The sequence below is a fragment of the Dromiciops gliroides genome, chromosome 3 (assembly GCF_019393635.1).
Source record: "Dromiciops gliroides isolate mDroGli1 chromosome 3, mDroGli1.pri, whole genome shotgun sequence".
In the NCBI taxonomy this organism is placed as follows: Eukaryota; Metazoa; Chordata; class Mammalia; order Microbiotheria; family Microbiotheriidae; genus Dromiciops; species Dromiciops gliroides.
The window spans coordinates 1,366,226-1,388,228 of NC_057863.1; the positions used below are offsets into that span (position 1 = coordinate 1,366,226).

The 22,003-nt window shown below is 54.1% G+C and overlaps 1 protein-coding gene across 2 annotated transcripts in view; it reads left to right on the forward strand.

Moving 5' to 3' along the window:
* TRPV3 (transient receptor potential cation channel subfamily V member 3) overlaps positions 1-21,418 on the forward strand; it is a 56,452-nt gene extending 35,034 nt beyond the window's left edge. Inside the window, exons 10-18 of one of the 2 annotated variants that reach the window (XM_043996246.1) lie at positions 764-865; positions 2,127-2,200; positions 4,967-5,132; positions 5,629-5,695; positions 10,809-11,083; positions 13,147-13,259; positions 18,475-18,554; positions 19,514-19,516; positions 21,110-21,418. In XM_043996246.1, coding sequence (XP_043852181.1) covers positions 764-865; positions 2,127-2,200; positions 4,967-5,132; positions 5,629-5,695; positions 10,809-11,083; positions 13,147-13,259; positions 18,475-18,554; positions 19,514-19,516; positions 21,110-21,204 — 975 coding nt within the window. In that variant the 3' untranslated portion in view covers positions 21,205-21,418. The remainder of the gene's footprint in view (positions 1-763; positions 866-2,126; positions 2,201-4,966; positions 5,133-5,628; positions 5,696-10,808; positions 11,084-13,146; positions 13,260-18,474; positions 18,555-19,513; positions 19,517-21,109) is intronic. The other variant, XM_043996245.1, reaches the window with a different exon arrangement.
* The last annotated feature ends 585 nt before the right edge of the window (positions 21,419-22,003 follow it).

The window sequence follows — 22,003 nt, forward strand, 5'->3', positions numbered from 1 at the left end:
TCATGTCTTCCTTGTCTTATGGAGCCATTGGAAGCCTCGACAGAGATGCTGAGATAAAGGGTTTCAGCACAGCAGGGGCAGTCTAAAGCCAGCCATTCACATGATAGTGTTTATGGATGGAGGAGTCACAGTTGAAGCAGGGAAGATGAGGGGACAATATCTGCTCCATTTTCTTCATGGGGAGAGTGTCTGTCTGTGGTCTTGGGATAGAGCCAGATGGGCCAAAGCTGTGTCTCCCTGGGTTCAGGGGCTTCTCTAAAGTCTAGTCCAACCCAGGAAGGAGAGTTAGCAGGGTGGCTTCGACCGCGAGCTTATGAGACACTGAGCAAGGACACTGAGAGCTGTCCAGCAGAGGTCGGGCTGCCTAGGGAGTGGGGAGGCTCTCTGTCCTGGAGGGCTTCAAGGCAAAGCTGAAGGCCAGTTCTGTCTTGGAGGTAAGGGGACTTTTTCAGCCACAGGTGGGATTGGAGGCCACTGAGACCCCTCCCAGTTCAGCTTGTCTGAAGTTCCCAAACCAGTTCTTTTTTTTTTTTTTTTTTGCTGGGCAATGGGGGTCAAGTGACTTGCCCAGGGTCACACAGCTAGTGTCAAGTGTCTGAGGCTGGATTTGAACTCAGGTACTCCTGAATCCAGGGCCAGTGCTTTATCCCAAACCAGTTCTAAACACTCCTGGAGAGCCCCATCACAAGTGCTGGCTCCCTGTGAGTTTCTGGCATGACAGGAAGTCCTAAAAGGGCCCTGCCACTCTCCTTTCCACTTTCAGGCGCTGCCACATCCACTGGCCCTGACACACAAGATGGGGTGGCTGCAGCTCATCGGGAGGATGTTTGTGCTCATCTGGGCAACATGCATCTCTGTGAAAGAGGTTAGTGGCCCCTACCCTGCCCTGGCTGCTTGGCACATGGGCTCTGAACTGTTCTTCAGAGAGAGCAGAACTCTGCCTCCTCCCCTCCTCCTCTTCCTCCTCTCTTTCCTCCTCCTCCCCCTCCTCCTCCTCCTCCTCCCCCTCCTCCTCCTCCTCCCCCTCCTCCTCCTCCTCCTCCCCCTCCTCCTCCTCCTTCTCCCCCTCCTCCTCCTCCCCCTCCTCCTCCTCCCCCTCCTCCTCCTCCTTCTCCCCCTCCTCCTCCTCCCCCTCCTCCTCCTCCCCTACTGTGGCCTGGCCACTAAGGGTAATGCTAACAAACGTTGGCATTTCCATGGCACTAGAAGGGCTGCCTGCTGTTTGTAAGCCCACATCTCACTAAGCGTCTGGGCATCTGAGGCACTGTCCACTCAGCTCTCTCAGACTCCCTGTCTGCACCCTGGCCGTGGTGTGATAACCAGTGCCTCTAGGAGGGGGAGCCTGGGGAGCTGGAAGGTCAGGAGGTCAGCTGTTCCATCTCCAACTTCATGAGAGAACATGGACGGGTCTCCTTCTCTCTCTGGGCCTCGGCTTCCTATGTGTAGATGAGCAAACAAGAACATTTCTGACTTCTCACATGTTTGTCTCACGCTCACTACACCCCTGGGAGAGGTATACTGCAGATGACACCTCCATTTGGCAGATAAAGAAACTGAAGCAGGCTCTCTCTCTACTCTTTCCCTCTCCCCTGCTCTTCATGCATGCTACATGCATCCCCACCAAATCAACTCCCCGTCTATTCCCAGAACTTGAGGTCATTTGCTTCCTCTCTGCATGTGCACAAGGTGCCGTCCATTGCATTCCCTCAGCCCAGGTGCCACCCCCTCCAGGAAGCCCTCCCTGACTATTCCCTCAGTTCCTAAACCTTTTTGCTTTCTCCTTGCCTCGACAACCTCTGCTTATCTGTGTGAGTTGTCTCCCTCGATTGGGAAAGGACCTTGAGGGCAGGCACCACTTCTTGCTGTGCCTGTGTGCCCAAGGCCATCACAGTGCTTGGCGCAGGGAGATGCTCAGTAAATATTTGATTGGATCTAAGTAGACCAAGCTCCTCAGCCCTCCAGTGAAGGGCTTTGTGGGGCTGGGGCTGGGGCTGGGGCAGGGGCAGGGGCTAGGGCAGGAGCTGGGGCAGGGGCAGGGGCAGGGGCTGGGGCAGGGGCAGGGGCAGGGGCAGGGGCTGGGATGGACTTCCCCAGCTCTGAAAGCCATCTGTTTCCTCCTTACCCAGGGCATCGCTATCTTCCTGCTGAGACCCTCAGACCTGCAGTCCATCCTCTCTGATGCCTGGTTCCACTTTGCATTGTGAGTATGTGCCACGGGCACATGTACTTGTGGGGGAGAGGGGTGGCACACATGGCGATGTGTGTGGGAAAGGATTTCTTGCGGGGGAGAGAGGGACTGAGTCCCTGGGAGAAGGTAGTAGCTGAGGGTGACAAGCACAGATGATGGAGGGAGAGCACAGGAGCATTGCCCATTTTTGTAATGGTGGCACCAGTGGCAGAGCTCAGCTGCTGGTCAAGGCCAGCTGAGCCTGGAAGGGGGGCTCAGGACCACTGGCAGGGGATTCCTTTTCAAGTCATGCTCAGGGAAAGAGAAGGCTCCAAGGAGAGTTACTAGGTGGTGGTCTGGTGGGGCGGGGGCCGAGATAATGATAACAGGCTACAGAAGGGAAGCAGAGCAACTCCCACTGAGTTTTGCTTCTGATCCCAGGCTTACAAAAGACAGAACAAAAGTAGATCACAGGGAGTTCAGACCCAAGACATGGGGACAATTTGAAATTATCCGGCTGCCTTGGATGGTGCCAGGCTAGTGACAGGCGTGAGCACAATCTTCATTGATCCCAGGGCCTCGGCCAGAGCATGGTGGATGTTGCCTGGATTGGCTTAGATTTCTGAGCCCCCACCAGAGGAGAGAAGAGGGAAGGACGACCCTAGGCCTCCAAAAGGGCATACAGAGATTCTGACTCAGAACTAAAAGAAAAAGGGCGGGGGGGGGGGGTTTGCAAACAACAGAGTGACCCTGGCTTGGATTGCCGGCACAGTTCTAGAACACATTGTTAAAGGGATGGGCGGTGAGCAACCCGAAAAGGAAGCAGTGATCACAAGAAGAGCTCAAGCCCAATAAATGTCATTGGGGCTTTTGGGCAGAGTTAGACAGGGCAGAGGAATGGCACAGAGAGGCACTTTCTATGCTTATGATGAGCGACTCTCGGAAACAATGGTAGAGCCATTCCCCTTGTCATCAGTGCTTGGAAGCGTCACCCCGGGAAGACCAGTGGGGCACTCCAGGAATCAAAGTCGGACTTGGCATGTTCGACATGGTTGTCAGTGACTTGGCCGAAGCCATCCATGGCATGCTTATCAAGTTTGCAGGTGACAGAAAGACAGGAGGGATAGCTGTGGCACACAAAGCACATCAGAGTCAGGGGCCAAAGAGTGTGGCTGGTGAGAAACTCAGCCCCGTCTGACAAGAGGCTTTATGAGTGCAAATGTAGAGTCTCATGTTGGGATCCCCAAAGTCCACTGGAGGAAGGGGAGGCTTCAGGTGGCACCAACCTAACAAGGAAGCTAAGAAAGGCCATTTGAGCTTGGACTGCAGTGAGGTGGGGGAGTGGGGAGAGTCACGGGGTTGGGGAGAGCTCCTCTGAGCCAGCTCTCATCAGATATGGGTTTGGTTCTGGGCCCCACAGCTTAGGAAAATGCTGACCTGTTTTAGAGCATCTGAGGGGGTGCTGAGGAGGAGGGGGGAGGGAGAGGAGGAGGGGAAGAGAAGGCTCTGGGTGGGAGTGGGGGAACAAATTCTGAGTTGGGGAAAGATGGCAGAGCCTGGTCCTGCTTGGGCCCCGAGGGCAGATCTGGGGGGTAAGGTACTGAGGCAGGAAGGCTTCCCAACATTCAGTGCTGCCTTGTGAGGAGAGGAAGGGGAGGAGGGCCCTCCCTCCTCGGAGGGCTTCCCAGTGAGGCCCAACAGCTGTTTGTCAGGAATCTGGGATTCTTGTTCCGGCTCTGAGTCAGACCAGGGGCTGCTGAGCTCTTGGGCACCCCTGAATTGTGAGTCATTACCTCCAGCCTCCCAGCTGATGTGTGATGAAGGCAGGATTCAATGCAACACGCATTTATTAAGCACCTGCTGTGTGTAGGCCTGGAGAAATAGCCCATAGCCAGCTGGGGCTATGATCAGGTGGTGTGTGTGTGTGTGTGTGTGTGTGTGTGTGTGTGTGTGTGGCCGAGGCCCTGTGCTAGGCCTGCATTCTCTCAGAGAAAACGCCATACCCAGGATGTCACAACCAGAGATGTTGTAAATGCTGTCATTTGGGGTCCACTAAACTGGGCGGTCAGGGTGGGCCTATTGGAGGAGGCAGCTCTGGAGTTGAATCTCCCAGCCCACAGGTCATAGGCTTTCCCCCCTGAGCTGCCCCTTTAGACCTGCTGATGGCACAAGCAAAGCTGAAAGGCCCCGGTGACTTCCTATGGACAGAGGCCTGGCTGGGCACCAGTGAATGGCCCTTTCTTCGCTAACAGAAGCCCTTCAGTCTTCCTGTCTGCCCCGAAGGAGCACTGGGGGAGGGGGGGGGAGAGTTTTGAAATCCAAGGCTTCTGCCTCCTAGGGAGCCTGCTGTGGAGGCTGGGCACCCAGAGTGGGCCCTAGGACCAAGGGGGGCTCATTCCTGGTAGGCCCAGGGCCAGCCACCCTTGGGGGCTGTGCCCATTCAAGTCGATCCAACAAGCATTTATTAAACACCTACTGTGTGCCAGACACTAGAGATACAGAGACACAAAGGGAAAAGTCCCTTTCCTTGAAGAGCTTCCGTTCTGGGGCCCGGGTGGGTGGAGGATGGGAAAACAGCATGTCCGCGTGGAAGTCCAAGGCTTCACAAAGTCATCTCGGGAGGAGGTGGCCCCTCAGCTGAAACTGAGGGGAGCAGAGAGGAGGGCGAAGGCACCTGAGCAGAGGCACGGAGTGGGAGAGGGATGCCCGGGCTGATGCCACCCGAGGGCTCCTGGGGCACTCTGCACAGAGGCCCCAGTGGGCCAGGACTCCTCACTCCGGTGCCTGTGTCTCCCACAGCTTCATCCAGGCCGTCCTCGTGATACTGTCTGTCTTCTTGTACCTGTTTGCCTACAAAGAGTACCTGGCTTGCCTGGTGCTGGCTATGGCCCTGGGCTGGGCCAACATGCTGTACTACACGCGAGGCTTCCAGTCCATGGGCATGTATAGCGTGATGATCCAGAAGGTGAGCGGCCCCAAGCTCCGCCCCCACAGGGCTGCTCCAGACACTGCTGGCAGGGGTCTCTGGGCCTCCAGCCGCCACTGCTGTGGGCATCATGGAGGAAAATGCCTCCTTCCCTGCTCAGTTTGAGACCACAGTGCCAGCCCTGCCAGCAGTGTGCCAGCACATGCCAGGGAGGCCTCAGGAGGACAGGAGGGTATGGTTTCTGCAGAGCCTCAGCTCCCCCCAAGGGCTCGGCCGGCCCCGAGCCCCTCCTGTGGGCCTGCCCAGGGGTGGGGGTGGGGAGGCCAGGTCCCTTTCCTCAGGACACTTACAGTCTTGTTGGAGAAGCCAGACCCGACATAACGGGGAGAGCAGAGTCCGGGGGGCCTCGGGTGGGGGGCAGCAGGAGGCAGGGAGCCCGATGGAAGGGAAGGTCCCGGGCACAAGGGGCTCATGGAGCGGCACCCACGGGTCTGACAGTCCACGCTGCCCTTGTGACTGGCTTCCTTTCCTTCAGGTCATTCTGCATGACGTCCTGAAGTTTCTGTTTGTGTACATCGTGTTCTTGCTCGGATTCGGTGTGGGTGAGTGTCCTTGCATTTCCTTTCTTCAAATAGCCAGCAATGGCCCAGAGCGACTGGCCCACACTGAGGCATTCACCTTCTGCGCAAGCCCAGCCTGGGCTGTGCACATAGGAGGCCCTTTAGAGGGGGTCACTTAATGGATTTGCATGGTCAGCATGCGGCCTTCTCACAGACACATTTGGTCAGTCAGGAAGCTGTGGATGAGGAGTCTTCTGGATCTCCTTTGCTTATTAGGATAGTCTAACAGCGAGCAATAGCTGGGCACTGGGCTTGAATTGTCACCCAGTGTTGGACTTGACTCATTGTGAGAACAGGAGTGCTGGAGAAGCTGGGGGCCACAGCTGGGCCCCCTGAGGTGGCTCTTGGATAGGCCATGGGGGACCATGGCAGACGTGGTCCTACTATGCGGGCTTCACCCCAATTTTCCCCAGGGCCTGGATGCTCTACAGCACATGAAACAACTAAGGACATCCCAGCACCGCAAAACCTTCCATGTTTTCCAGGCCTAGTGGGGACAGAGAGAGGGCAGTCCACTCCATTTCTTTTTTTTTTTTTAATTTATATTTATTTTATTTTCCATTTATATATAAGGGTAGTTTTCAACATTCATTTCCATAAGATTTAGAGTTCCAAACTTTTCTCCCTCCCTCCCTCCCTTTCCTCCCCCCTCCACAAGATCGCAACCAGGTCATATATGTACAATCCACAAGTGTTCTTTTTATCAGTTCTTTCTATAGGGTTGCATAGTAAGCTTCCTCATTAGTTCCTTGGGATTGTCTTGGATCATTGTACTGCTGAGAGTAGCTAAGTCATTCACAATTACTCACTGAACAATACTGCTGTCACTATGCACAATGTCCTCTCAACTCTGCTCACTTCACCATACATCGATGTTCATTAGTCTTTCAAGGTTTTTTTGGGATCATCCTGTTTGTCATTTCCTGTAGCACAAGACCATTCCACTACAATCATATAACACAGCTTTTTCCATCATTCCTCAATTGATGGACATTCCCTTGATTCTCAATTCTTAGCCTCCACCAAGAGTTGCTATAAATATTTTTTGTACACTTTTTCCCCCTTTTCTCTTTTTCATGATTACTATTGTTAACTGTTTCCCTTCCATCCTATTCCCTTCCCCATGATATTTATTCTATTATCCCTCTTCTTTCATCCTATCACTCTTCAAAAGGGATTTGCTTCTGTCTGTCCCCTCCCCCACTCTGCCCTTCCTTCTTTTGCCCCTCTCACTTTATCCCCTTCCCCTCCTATTTTCCTGCAGGGTTAGAGAAATTACTCCACCCAATTGAATGTGTCCATCATTCCCTCCTTGAGCCAATTCTGATGAAATTGAGGTCTTTGAGCCAATTTTGATGAGTGTTAGGCTCATTTACTGCCCAGATTAAATAGATTACTCCACCCAGTTGGGTGTGTCTGTTAGTCCCTCTTTGAGGCAGCTCTGATGAGTTTAAGATCTTTGAGCCTTTTCTGATGAGTGTAAAATTCATTTACTGCCCTGCTCCTCTCCCATCTCTTCCCCCACTCCATAGGTCTTTTCCTGTTACTTTCATGTAGGATTTCACTTCTGCCCTTCCCCTCCCCCAGTGAATTCCTTTCACCCCTAAATTTAACCCTAAAGATGTTATCATCTAGCTAAGTGACACAGTGGACAAATCATCACCCCTGGACCCAGGGGGATCCCAGCCAAAACTCGGCCTCAGACACAAGACAGTCACCCACTGTACGACCCCAGGTATGTCCCCCAGCTCCAATTTTTTTTTTTATGGTTCTCTAGGGTCTTGTATTTGAAAGTCAAATTTGCCATTCAGTTCAGGTCTTTTCATCACAAATATCTGAAAGTCTTCTTTTTCATTAAAGTCCCATTTTTTCCGCTGAAAGATTATACTGAGTTTTGCTGGGTAGGTGATTCTTGGTTGTAATCCCATTTCCTTTGCCCTCTGGAATATCATATTCCATGCCCTCTGGTCCTTTAATGTAGAAGCTGCTAGATCTTGTGCTATCCTGACTGGGGCTCCACAGTACTTGAATTCTTTCTTTTTGGCATCTTGCAATATTTTCTCCTTGACCTGAGAGCTCTGGAATTTGGCTATAATATTCCTAGGAGTTTTCCTTTTGGGATCTCTTTCAGGAGGTGATCGGTGGATTCTTTCAATTTCTATTTTAGCTTCTGCTTCTAGAATTTCAGGGCAATTTCCCCTGAGAATATCTTGGAAGGTGGTGTCTAAGCTCTTTCCTTGATCATGGTTTTCAGGTAGACCAATAATTTTCAAATGATCTCTCCTGGACCTATTTTCCAGGTTAGCAGTTTTTCCCAGAAGATATTTCACATTGCCCTCTATTTTTTTATTCATTTGGATTTGCTTGATTGTGTCTTGGACTGGCTTCCATTTGTTCAATCCTAATTCTTAGGCAATTATTTTCATCAGAGAGCTTTTGTACCTCCTTTTCCATTTGACTTTTCAAGCTGTTGACTTTTTTCTCATGTCTTTCCTGCATCACCCTCATTTCTCTTTCCATTTTTTCCTCTACCTCTCTCATTTTATCTTCAAAGTCCTTTTTGAGCACCTCTATGGCCTGAGACCAATTTGTGTTTTTCTTGGAAGCTTTAGATATAGGGGCCCTGATGTTGACATCTTCCTCTGAGGGTGCCCCTTGGTCTTCCTTGTCACTGAAGAAACTTTCTATGGTCCTCACCTTTCTCTGTCGGCTCATCTTGCCTTTCTTTTACTTGACTATTAGCTCCTTAAAGTGGGGCACTGTTTCCAGGCTGCAGTATCCCAAGCTTAAGAAGTCCCAGGTGGTATAATTTAAGGAGGATCAGGTTCTTCCCTCGCCCGGCCTGTTCCCTGGTCCTGGATGACCCCAGACCAACTTGCTAATCAACCAGCTTTGTGTGTTGTGGTTTTCAGCTCCTATGAGCCTGTGCCCCTCCCCCACCTGGGCCACTGCAACTTGAAGCTACCTCCTGGTTCTCAGCAGGGGTGTAAAATCCAAGTTCTGCCTTAGCACCAGCATAGACCCCTGTAGTCTCTCCCCTGCCCAGGGTTCAGCCCTTTCACCAGCCTGTGAGCTTAGTTCCAGACGACACTGGGGCTTCAGCTGATTCAGAGGCTCTGGGGGGGGTCTCCTTCTCTGGTGAGGACTTCCTGGGACTGGATCTGTGTCAGGGTGACTGTGGGGTTGGGCCCGACTCCTGCCTCAGCAGAGCAGCTCCCTCCTTCTGACCTTCCAAGCCGTTCTTGGTTAGAAGATGATTTCAGCACATTCTTCTGTGGGTTTTGCTGCTCCGGGCATTTTCCTATGACCTTATTTGGCTGTTTTTTGGAGCGATCATGTCATTAGTTTGGGAGCTCACTGCCTTTCCTCCCCACTCCATTTCTAACAGGGAGCCCTCCCTCCCTCCCTCCTTCCTTCCTTCCTTCATTTATTTCAGGGGTTTTTAAGCTCTTTTGGGACATATGGGATGTTTGTGATGGACACCTTTGGGACTCTGAGAAGGCCAGAGTAGGAGTTTTAATTATATAAAATAAAGATCACTGGATTTCAAAGGAAGCCAATGATAATACAGTGATCAAAACTTAAAAAAAAGAAAGTTCTTTGACCCCAGGCTAAGAATTCCACCTTATTGGGACAGCTAGATGGTGCAGTAGATAGAGCCCTGGAGTCAGGAGGACCTGAGTTCAAATCCAGCCTCAGACACTTAACACTTGCTAGCTGTGTGACCCTGGGCAAGTCACTTAACCCCAATTGCCTCACTTAAAAAAAAAATTCCACCTTATTTATTCAGCCATAAATTACTGATGCTGAGCACCTAAGATATGTGAAGGAGAGCTGCTGCACCTGCCCTCAGGGTGCTTACTGTCTGGTGGAGAAGTCAAGGTTTACATCGTTAGACCTCTGGATAAGGCATGTATGGGACAGGGTCCAGGCCCTCTGCAGCGGAGGGAGATTACAAAGTAGTCTAGGGGGAGCAGTTAGGTGGTAGAGTAGATAAAGCACCAACCCTGGATTCAGGAGGACCTGAGTTCAAATCCAGCCTCAGACACTAAACACTTAACTAGCTGTGTGACCCTGGGCAAGTCACTTAACCCTCATTGCCCTGCAAAAACAAAAACAAACAAAAAAAGAGTAAAAGTCCTACCAGTAACAAAGTGGTCTGGGGTAGACTGGGAATGTTTCCTGGCAGGGATAGGATATAAAACAGCCTTTAAGAGATGGGTAGGATTTAGGGTAGGAGAGCGGTGGACAGAGCGCCTGAGTCATGAAGACCTGAGTTCAAATCTGGCTTCAGACACTCACTAGCTGTGTGACCCTGGGCAAGTCATTTAACCCCTTTTGCCTCAGTTTCCTCATTTGTCAAATGATCTGGAGGAGGAAATGGCAAACCAATCCAGCGTCTCTGCCAAGAAAACCCCAAATAGGGTCATGAAGAGTTGGTCACCACCGAACAAAAGCAGGATTTGCTAAATCCATGAATTGCTCCAATGACTTTCAGGGCTGATTCCTCAGCCCTTTCAAGGGAATCTACTTTATCTGCAGATAAGGGTCACCCATCTCCTCTTCACCAATGTTTGCCAACCTTCCATTTTCTCTGTCATCTTCTTGCTCTGACGAGTATTCTTAGGGTGCTAGTCACCAGGAGCAGGCAGGGAAAGCTTCCAGAATCTCATCATGGATAACCAGATGAACTCTTGATCTTGGATGGAGCCTTAAAATGATCCTGTGAAAGAACCATTCTCCACACCTGTGCTTCCTCGTGTGCTTAGCAACCATAAGCTGTATTTTGTTGGGGCTTTTCTGCATTGACCAGTGATCAAGTGCTTTTGTTTCTGCCCTTGCTTTTCTTTTTTCTTTTTTTTTAGTGAGGCAATTGGGGTTAAGTGACTTGCCCAGGGTCACACAGCTAGTAAGTGTTAAGTGTCTGAGGCCAGATTTGAACTCAGGTACTTCTGACTCCAGGGCTGGTGCTCTATCTACTCAGAAGGGGATTGGGTTTGAAGGGGCGGGACAAGGGGAGGAGCCTCCTCCCCAAGGGATGTTTTGTCTTCTGGAAGGTGACTCACTTGTCCCCCTCCATCCCCTCGCCCCCCAGCCCTGGCTTCCCTCATTGAGAAGTGCCCCCACCACAACAGCGAGTGCAGCTCCTACGGAAGCTTCAGTGACGCGGTGCTTGAGCTCTTCAAGCTCACCATCGGCCTGGGAGACCTCAACATCCAGCAGAATTCCAAGTACCCCATCCTGTTTCTCTTCCTCCTTATCACCTATGTCATCCTGACCTTCGTCCTCCTCCTGAACATGCTGATCGCCCTCATGGGGGAGACTGTGGAGAACATCTCCAAGGAGAGTGAGCGGATCTGGCGCCTCCAGGTGGGTGGCCTCTGGGCTGGAGGGGAAGGACCTCACAGATCTCCATGGGACAGGGGGAAACTGAGGCAAAGAGGGCACACAACAAGTCAGGGACAGAGCTGGGGCTGGCTCCTTCCTCCGTGCCATAGCAGCCTGTTCCAGGGAGATCTTGAGAAAGCTGGAGGACCAGGAGCATGTGGTTTCATGGCTTCCCCCCAAGTCCTTAAAGAGGTCTTCACTGCCTTGTCTTTCCAGCCAATCCGAGGAGCACTTCCCAGGGCCTGCTGCCTCCATGAACAAGGCCCGCCCTCAAATTGCTGACATGCTCCTGGGGGAGGTGGGGGGCGGTCATACACCTTGAAAGCAGTTCAGTGAATACAAGGTGTGTAGAGGAGGAAGAGAAGGGTCAGGAAGGCTTCCTGGTGGAGGCAGCTACAGCTTGAAGTACTGCGAGAAGTGGCAGTGAACAGGGAGGCATCCCAGGCCTATGGGATGGCCAGTGCAAAGGCATTAAGGGGGTCATGGAGGATCCTGCACAGGGAACAGAAACGAGGCCACTTTGGCTGAGATAGGAGATGTGAAAGGGAAGCGCGTGAACAGTACAGAGGAGGCCAGAGCCATCTTTGCAAGGGCCTTAAGGGCTCACCTGTGTTTTCTCCCAGAGCAACAGGGAGCCCCTGAAGACTTTTGTTTTGGGAAGGGGAGCAGCACAGCCAGACTCAAGTCTTAGGGGATTGGGGGCAGCTAGGTGGTGCAGTGGATAGAGCACTGGCCCTGGAGTTAGGAGGACCTGAGTTCAAATCCGACCTCAGAAACTTAACACTTACTAGCTGTGTGACTCCAGGCAAGTCACTTAACCCCAATTGCCTCACTAAAAAAAAAAAAAGAAAAGAAAGTCTTAGGGGATGATTCTGTTGAATGAGAAATGTCTATCCATCTGGAGGCAGGGGACTGGGGCTCAGCAGAGAGACTGGGCTGGATGGATGTGAATTGGGGGGTTGTCTGCCTGGGGATGATAATCAAGCTCTTGGGAGCTGAAGGCATCACCAAGGGGAAGCGTAGATGGGAAGGAGCAAGGCCCAGTCAGTCCTAGGAAATGCCCAGCAAGGGGCCAAGAAACAGAGATTCCCCCAGAGAAGGACTGGGAGAGAGCAGTCACTGACAAATGCCCAGCAAGGGGAGCATCCAGAGGAGGTGGTGCTAACAATGCCAGAAACTGAAGAGAGGTCCCCGAGGCCAAGGCCTCCCCAAGTGAAGGCCGGTTAGGACCCGAAGAGAGCTGGGCCTGCGCCTGGTGCTTCACCAAAGGAGAGCTCAGCCCAGAAGTCTTGTCGGTCCTCTGAAAGGGAAACAAGCTTATTAAACCTCAGCTTGTTCCCCTCAAACCTGGGTCCACTTGATGGATGAGCAACAGTATTATCCCATCACCTTGCTCCCCAGAATTCTGGATGGGGAGGGAGCTCAGATATCATTGCATCCAGCTTCCTCATTGTGTGGAACAGAGAGGGCAGGGGACGGCCCCAGGTTACACAGCTGGAAAGGGAGCTTCCCACACCTTGGATTCTCTCTCTCACAGCTCCCTGATGCTGAGGTCACCCTGCCTCCTGTTGTGGGGTTGCAGTGGGACCCCAAGAAATCCAAAAGATTCCAACCCCCTGTGAGGTGTGGCAGAGCATGACCTCAATCCCTGATAAGTACTAGCAAGGTCTTTGAGATGATATGCAAGATATAGATATGCCCCGGTGCTGTACACCCTGCTGATGCCCCTCCCAGGTGTCTGGCCCTTCCCTCCCCAGGTCTTCTCTTACTCTTATGGTGAGCCAGACATCCTCTCTCCTAATAAATCTTTGTATTTCACAAGATTTGTGATGAGCCTCCGATTCTTTGGGGGAGCTGGCCCCTGATCCACGCTGCAAGTCCCCCCAAACACTCTGACACACTAAGGGGCATGGCAATGTTTTCTGGTCTCCTTCCCTTGTCCTCTCTGGTCCAGCAGATTGGTTGCATGGGCGGGGCTCCTGGGCTGGGGCTGGGGGTCAAGTGGGATCCGAGTGTCTCAGCCTGTGCTTGTATCTCCTCACCAGAGAGCCAGGACCATTCTGGAATTTGAGAAATTGCTCCCAGAGTGGCTGAGGAATAAGTTCCGCATGGGCGAGTTGTGCAAAGTGGCTGATGAAGACTTCAGGCTGTGTTTGAGGTGAGTTTCTGGGCCCTGCAAGGGCTGCCAGGAGCAGCCCCACCTTGAGTCAGATCAGAGCTGCCATCTTCAGCCTCGCCATTTAAGTGCAGGCTTTCCCAGCATTCTCAGCTTAGTGCTTAGCACCGTACATAGTAGGTGCTTAATAAGTGCTTATTGCCTGACACAAACGGCAAGCATTTATTTAAATATTGGGGGTTTTTGCTGGGTAATTGGGGTTAAGTGACTTGCCTAGGGTCACACAGCTAGTAAGTGTTAAGTGTCTGAGGTCAGATTTGAACTCAGGTCCCCCTGAATCCAGGGCCGGTGGCTCTATCCACTGCATCACGTAGCTGCCCCTAGGGAGCTTACCTTCTAATGAGGGCAACATCTTGGGTTGACACACACAGAGAACAGGTTGTACAAATGAATACAAGGTCTTTGGGGGAGCGGGACTCCAGGAGCCACTGTGGGGCAATTAGGAACTTTTTCCCATAGAAGGTAGCTCTTGACCTGGGTCTTGGAGGGATTTCAGGAGGCAGAGGTGAGGGCAAAGGCCAGAGAAGGAGGCTCACATGTGGGGAGAAGTGCAGAGGCCAGGATGATGGAGTTGCCACGCTCCCGAAGGGGAGACACGTGTAAGAAGATGAGAGGCTGAAGGGGGTGGCTCTTAAAGGGCTCCTGGGCTCAGGCAGAGGAGTTTACAGTGGACCAGAGGCCCCGGGGCCTGCTCCGGGGGCCTCACTGGTCAGCTGTGACATGGGAAATCTTTATGCTCTGGCTGCTTCACAGAGGAGACTAGGGGTGAGACTTGTGGGTTGGTAGGTTAGGGTCCCAGGGCCTGTGGCAGCAGGAGCTGGCAGCAGCTTGGCCAGTGAGAAGGGTACAGACAGCCCTCGCCAGGGATGAGGAAGGCCATCACTGGGCCTTCACCCTGCTCTGCAGCTCTGCCCCAGAGGCCCAGGAAAGCAAGCCTGGCTGGGGCCATGCCCTAAACATCTCCTGCTCTGCCCTCAGCTGTCTTCCCAGGTCTTGGGATCCATTGTCTGGCCCTGCACAATTCGGCCATTGTGGGGGCCTGGGGGAGGTCACCACATATCCCATGCCCAGCGCTGGCTAACGCGCTGCCAGGCACAGACCTCAGCTGTGTGCCCGCCGTGCCCCCCCTCCCCCAGATCCTGCTATGAATTTAGGATATTCAGGGCAGAGAAGTGCAATTAACCCATTCTGGGGAGAGATCGCCTTCTCATCCACTGGGCCAAGGCAGCAGCAGCTCTGCCAGGGTTCTGGGGAAAACCGTCCTCAGAAAGGGCTTGTCTGGACCAGTCTGTCCCCCAGGCGCTAGTCACCAAGAAGTGAGAGCAGGGGTTTTACCCATGGGTGCTGGGGCCAAAGCCCAGCCGGCTGGACACGGTTCCGGGAGAGATGTAGCCGCACACGAGATCATGCCCAGAGAAGGCCTGGGGGAGGGAAGGCAAGGCTTGGCTTGTCCAGGGTTGTCACTGCCCAGAGGGGCAAGGGGAGTGCCCTATTGGGAGACCGGGAGGCCTGGACAGGTGTGGGAGGAGCTTAGCCAGTGACACTGCCCAGCCCGACCAGCGGACTTGGGTTGTCCTCCAACATTGGCCATTGGCAATCAGAGGAATCCCAATTCATGGAGGACATAGAATTCCTGGGTCACATCATGTGCCAGCAGGGAGCTGGCAGGGCCCCCATCATCCACCAGCCCAATGTGACAAGTCTTACTTCTGGTGTGTACAACAAGTACATATTTACTATGTCCGAGGCAGTGGGAGCTCAAAGCCAAGACAAATCATACCCATAAGGGGGAGGTCATGGCCCTGCTGGGAGGGCAAGCAGTGGGCCTTCAGCCTCCTGAGGCAATCCTGGCATCTGCCTTGGCTCCCCCGCTCTGCTGCTGGTGTGTCCTGAGGCCTGCCACGAGACATAGAGGCCAGTGACCTATTGGTGTCAGCCACCATCTTGTTCTAAACCAAGCCCTCATGGACGATTCGTGTGCCCTGATGTCCGGCGTCCCTGTGACAACTAGTCACCCACTCTCCTGCTGACCCGGCCCCTAGTGTAGGCACAGGGATGAAATGGGTCACAAGAGCCGGCCCCCATAGAAAATGATGTGGAAGGAGGAGAGCCGGGGACTGAGGCAGGGAGAAGCCTGGGACGGCATCTTCACCCTGGCTGCCAGTCAGAGCCCACCAGGCACACAGGGGATCCTTTCTGTTGTTGAGCCTGCCAACTGCAAATCCAGAGAAAGCAGCCAAGGGGGCAAAATGGAGGTCTTTAATGGAGTTTGTGAGCTCAGGTGGCAGCTGGGCAAGTGCTGGGGCACCCAGGAGGGGGCTGGGTACTGAGGCTGAGCGGTGGGAGGGGGCGGGGATAAAGCAGTTTTGCATAACAAGTCCTTGGAGGGGAGAGTTTGGGCTGAGAGGGAGAGTGTCTGGTCAGCCTCAGGCAATGGGGACAAGGTCAGATTCCTCTGCTAAATATCTGCCCCGTTCTGGGGCCTCGCCGTGGCCCACACGGTTTTGTCATTTAGTCATTTCAGTCCTGTCTGACTCTCTGGGACCCCATTGGGGGTTTTCTTGGCAAAGATCCTGGAGCGTTGGCCATTTCCTTCTCCAGCTCATTTGACAGATGAGGAAACTGAGGCACACAGGGGTCAGTGACTTGCCCAGGGTCACACGGCTAGTAAGTATCTGAGGCCGGATTTAAACTTGGGAAGAGGAGTCTTCCTGACTGCAGGCCCAGCACTGTGTCCCATGGTGCCCCCCACTGCTGTAGACAGACAACAGGAGTCTGACGCCTGGCAGCTCCCCCATTTCGTAGGCCTGAAGCAGACCACAGGTTTTGGAGCCCCTGGGCTTCAGGGGAAGCTCGTGGCCACCATTCCAAGCTAGATCGACTCCTGCACCTGAAGAAGGCCAGTGGTCAATCCCCGACATCTCTTCTTGTGCTGTCCCTATGAGGACCAATGGACAGCCCAAGGCATCTCCCACTATTGGCCTCTTCAGAGCCTGAAGAAGGTCTCCTCACCTGGGGCCCTCAAATTCTCCTTCCTTTCTAGATGGAATCATTCATATCCTTTGCGGGGGGGGGGGGGGGGGGGCGGAGCTTCTTCTGGCCACAGGCCAATGATCAGGCAGAGAGGGCGGACCCAGCCTCGGACATGTGTGCCATCTCTGGGCTCATCCAGATGTCACCGACGGAGGCCCAACCTGTGGCCCACTGGCCTGTTCTTTCAGGACCCAAGGGCCCAGGCTGCCTGGCATTTTCTCATGGGCAGCAGTGGGGGCCTTCCCCCAGAAATGTTACCTGACTTCCTGCTCAACCCTCCAGATGAGCCAAGAAGCTGCTCCCCAGGGGATTAAAGAGAAGCCAAACCTTGGGAAGAAGCTTCAGCCAATCAGCAAGCCTTCCTGAAGCCCCTGTGCTCTTGGAGCGCCCCATCCAGCTGGGGACCCCAAGCACACAGTGGAGCGTGTTCAAGAGCGTGAAGACCAGATCATTGGGGGGATGTTGGGGAGAGGGGGCCCTGGCAGGGGGGAAGGGGTCAGGAGCACAGCTTCATGTGGTATTTGAGAAGGATTCTGGGAAGAAGAGGCATAGGCCAGCTGGGAAGGCACACCAGGCACATGGGGAACAGCTAATGCAAAGGCCTGGTGATGGGAAATGATTCAAAAAGACAGTCTGACCTGATAGAAACAAGTGTGAAGAGGAACCCTGTGGAATTGGACTGGAAAGGCAGCTTAAGGCCAGGAAATGTCCTCAAGGTGCTAGGGAGGGTGGGGGTGCCCTCCTTAGTGACAGGGAAGGTCAGAAGAGAGGCAGGTGTGGGGGGAAAGGGTGAGTCTGAGATGTCTGTGGGACATCTGGTCCAGCAGGTCTAAGAGAGGGTCACTGAGGTGAGCTCCAGGAGAGACCCAGGCTGGGCACAGAGACCAGGGAATCCTCTGCCACAGAGCCAGATGAGAGGGAGGGAGGGAGGGAAGGAGGGAGAGACTGGAGATTCCCAGGCTCCCTCCATTAGCTGCCAGGAAGCAGAGGTCTTCCCCCTACCGGCTCTGCCTCTTGCTCCCGATGGCCCAAAGCCGCTTCTGGAAGAGGGCACCTGGGATGCTGACAGGCTGGAGGAGCCTACACTCTAATGGATGAAGGCTCTGACTATGTGGGGACAGGAGAGGAGACTCAGGGGTGTGTCGTGCCCCTCGATGGGCAGCATCTGTGGCCTAGAGGAGACCAGACTTGCCTGCTGGTCTCCAGGGGGCAAAGCCAGGAGCACACGGGGCGGGGGGGGTGTGTGTGTGCCACGGCGCACATCCCTGTGTCTAGCGTGTCCAAGGGGTTGGTTTTACATAGAAGTGGGACTACATGGCCACAGGGTCCTTGACCCTGGAGCTCACTAGTCACATTGATAGAGCATCTACTGGAGGCAGCGGGCACTGCACTAAACAGCTCACAAATATGATCTTATCTGATCCTGCCAACAGCCCTAGGGTCCTCATTTTACAGACAGGCAGAGGTACAGTGACCTGCCCAGGGTCACTCAGACTGTAACTGTCACTCAGGGCTTCCCGACTCCGAGTCCAGTACTCTCTCTGCCCTGGTTCCACTTAGCTGCCTGGATACAGTGGGAGAGGCGGCTGCGCAGTCGGTGTGTCACAATTGTGACAGGACACGCTCTCAGGTTGCCGCCAGGAGCACGCGCTGCTAGCTCTTTGCTCTGATCCTGCTCTAGTCCCCTCCCCTGGCCCTGGGCATGTTTCTCTGGTGCTCTGGCCCCTCACTGGTTTCTCAAATTGACCATTACAGTGTGACCTTGGCTTGACCGTAGGCTATCCCTCTAGCATCCCTCTTGGCTCCTTCTTGGGGCTACACCCTCCTGCCAGGTGAGACCCCTCCCCCTGATCATTGACCAGCCTGGCCCCCTCATCTCACTCACATCCCTCATCTCCTCCCATCCTCTGAATCTCCTGGAGTCCTCCCAGCAGCTCTTGTATTCCCATTTTCCAGACAGGGGAACTGAGGTCCAACAAGGGAGAGGACCCAGCTAGTAAGCAGGAGAAGTGGGCCTGGTGTCCAGGCCTCCTGCATCCTAGTGCCAGGCCTGACGTGAGAGTACAAAGGGCTAGTCAGGGAGAGGGGAGCCTGGGAGCCAGCTGGCAGCCAAGGAAATCCATGACTAGCAAGTAATGAGTCCACTTTGTTTTGTTTTATGCAGGATAAATGAAGTGAAGTGGACAGAATGGAAAACTCACGTCTCCTTTATTAATGAAGACCCCGGACCCATCCGTCGGCTTGGTACTGTCGCCACAGAGCTGGATCTGGTGCTCAGGAGGAGGGTGGGGAGGAGGCTGAGGCATCTGACGCAGGGGAGGGGCCGGGATAGTCATGGAGGCTGCTTCCAGATCCCAGGGCCACAGGGTGTACAAGCTAGAATTCTCCAAAGGCAGTGTGGCCCAATGGAGAGAGGCCCAGGCGGGGAGGCAGGAGGCCTGATGCTAAGTCTGCAGACGAGCTCCACTTTGATTCCTGCCTATCCTCCATGAAGGATGCCTGCTTACCCTCCTCCAGTGCCTCGGGCTCCTGGAGCCTGTGCCAACAGGGGCAGGTTCCACCATGATGGAAATGGGGCCCTGGAGAGCACCTGAGGGCCAGCCTAGCTAAGTGTGGGGAGGCTGGCCGGGCCCCTTGGGAGGGGTCCCTTGGCTCCAGAGCCGCAGCCAGTCGGCTGGTCCTCCATGGCCCCCTTCCTTCTTCAGTGATGGCGGCAGGGGAGGATGAGGAGACAGCGCCCCCCAAAATGCCACCATTAGACCCCTTTGCTACTGGTAGTGAATGGGACGCCCTTGTCCTGACACCAGGGGATGAGCCAACAGGAGCACATGTGGCTGTGGGCAGAACCAGGAGAGACAAGGGGGATGCAGCTGGGCGGGGGGGGGGGGGGGCGCGCAGTGGCTTATGGCTTCTCCCAGGAGAAGAGGAGGAAGTGGTGGGTGGCGCTGGCTTCACCAGGTGGCCAGTGGTGACCAGAAGCGTCCTCCTGCCACATGGCTGGTCATCTCCTGGGGCAGGGCAAGCGTCTGCCGGCAGGTCCTGGAGACATGTGCTGGAGAGGGCTGAAGCTTACACGCCAGCTTACACATGGAGGGGGAAGGAGAGACGGGGGAGAGATGCTACAAAGAACCGACCGCACCTTTCCAAGAACTAGCTCTCCATCTTGATAGAGAGCAAGCTCAGTGCAGAGCTGGGTGCAGGAGCCGGTGCCCCAACAGCAGCTCGGGCACCAGCGAAGGGCCTGGGGTCTCTAGGGGTCACACCCACAGCCCTGAAAATGCTTTTAGAGAAGGGGGTGCAGGCATCACACCCCAAAGGAAATGGCTCCTTATGGCCTGGGAGTCTGATGGGGGGGCCCGAGCCCCCGCTTGGTAGAGCCAAGATCAAAATGACGAGAGCATTTGAAGAATGGAGGGGGCAGCTGGGTGGTGCAGTGGATAGAGCACCAGCCCTGGACTCAGGAGGACCTGAGTTCAAAGCCAGCCTCAGACACTTGCCACTTACTAGCTGTGTAACCCTGGACAAGTCACTTAACCCTCGTTGCCCCGCAAACAAAACAACGTGTGTGCGTGTGTATGTGCATGCATGTGTGCATGCGTGTGCATGCATGTGCGTGTGCGTGTGCGCGTGTGTGTGTGTGTGTGTGTGTGTGTGTGTGTGTGTGTGGACATTTGGCCATCTAGGACAACTGTGTCTATTAAGGGAGGCATAACACAGGAAGATGACTTCTCCCCAAAGGTGCTCGGGCTCTCATGGAGTCCAAGTTCAAGAGCTTGTTCTCCTGTGGGTGGTCCTGCTTGTGGATGAGCGTGCTCACTGGAGCAACCCAGGGAACATGGTGGAGCCTTGCAAATGAGATTCATAATTCTCTTTTCCTCTCCCCTCCCTCCCTCCCCTGCTCCCCTCCTTTCTCTCCCTTCCTCCCCTCTTCCCTTCATCTCCTCCTTCCCTCCTTCCCTTCCCCCTCCTCCCTTCTTTTCCTCCTTCCCTCCTTTCCTCCCCCCTTCCCTTCTCCTTCTTCCCTCCTCCCTTCCTCCCCTGCTCTTCTCCCCCTCCCCCCTCCCTTCCTCTCTTCTTTCCCCCCTTCTGTTAAGGAGAAATTCGTGGGGGGTTGGGATAGGGGAATTCCTCTTTTTCCTTTTTTTTTTCTTTTCTGGTGGGGCAATAAGGGTTAAGTGACTTGCCCAGGGTCACACAGCTAGTAAGTGTCAAGTGTCTGAGGCCAAATTTGAACTCAGGTCCTCCTGAATCCAGGGCTGGTGCTTTATCCACTGTGCCACCTAGCTGCCCCCTAGGAATTCCTCTTTAAAGAATTACACCCTCTTGCACACTAATCCAATTAGAATAAAACGATAGTTTATTTAGGGTGCTAGGGAAAGGAAACCAAGAGAGAAATCCTTGGACTTCTCATGGGGAGAAGGCATGGCACAGAGGCATGGCTCTGAGATGCCTATCTCCTCGAGCAGGAGACAGGCAGATACTTTTATAGAGGTTTGATGGGGGTCCAATGCGGTGATAGTCTGACTGTGGAAAGTTCCCTTATTAGGGGAGGGCCATCCCCCACTGGTGGTGGCTGGGGGAAGTTGGGTGGCTCTGGATCTCTCTGCTCCTCATGCCACCAAGGCAGAAGCCACACCCAATCCCATCTCCCTGAAGGTCGGGGAGACTGGTTAGGTGTGTCTGTCCTTTGGTTTAGTTTCTCCAGGAGAAAGTTCTTGGATGTACCCCAGAGAACTTCTGGGGTATGCTATCTAGGCCCATAACACTTTCCCCTCCCTTCTATTCTTTTTTCCTAACAGATCTCAGCAGAGTCCAAGACTCCTCCAGATATAACAGCAAAACCACCCTCAATGCATTTGATGAGATGGATGAAGTTCCAGAAACCTCCGTGTAGTCAGCAGTGCCCATTGTGAGGCCTCCTGCAGCCCACCAACCCCTTAGGAATCTGGCCCTGTCCTTGGTGCTGGCCCATCTGGAGGGGCCCAGCGGGCCAGGCCTGAAGGCCTGCACAGCCCGGAATCTCTGGCCTTGTGCACTGCGATCGGTCACTTGGTTAAAAGGCCAGGCTGAACTCTGTTCAGGCAGGGCTAGGAGGTCTGGGGCACAAACCTGGCCCGGCCACCCAAGGCCTGAGCTGAGGGTCAGGCATACCTAGGGTCTGTGGGCACAGTGGAGCCAACAGTGGTGTTGGTGGGGAGGGTCCAAACTTCCTCCTCCATGCTCACACTGCCCTTCCAGCAGGCACAGGGCTTGTGGGCTGGGCCACACGAGTCCCATGTCTGCAGGAACACCTCGAGGCAGCCGAGGTAGTAACAGTGGGCACGCATGTTTAACATGAGACATTTCCATTTGGAGAGAGAAGTGTCTACTGCAGGTCTCCAGCTTCCAGGTCCCGTCAGTTCCTCTCTGGCTTGGCTGCTGCTGATGCCTCCCAGACTCCCCCAGCTCCCATGGCCTGACCTCCTGGGGCCTCTTGGAGCTTTAGGAAGACAAGCCCCAAACTGGCTTAGGAGTCCAGAAGGGAGGTGACAACCAGCCAAGAGTCAGGGGCACCTTAGCAGAGGTGGCAGGAGGGAGACTCCAGCCAATTTCAATTCAGCAGCTGTCATGTCCCTGCTGTGTGCATGGCGCAGAGCTGGTGGGGGCTCCTGCCTACAAGAATCTTCATTGCTCTTTCCCTAGGCTGCCTGGGC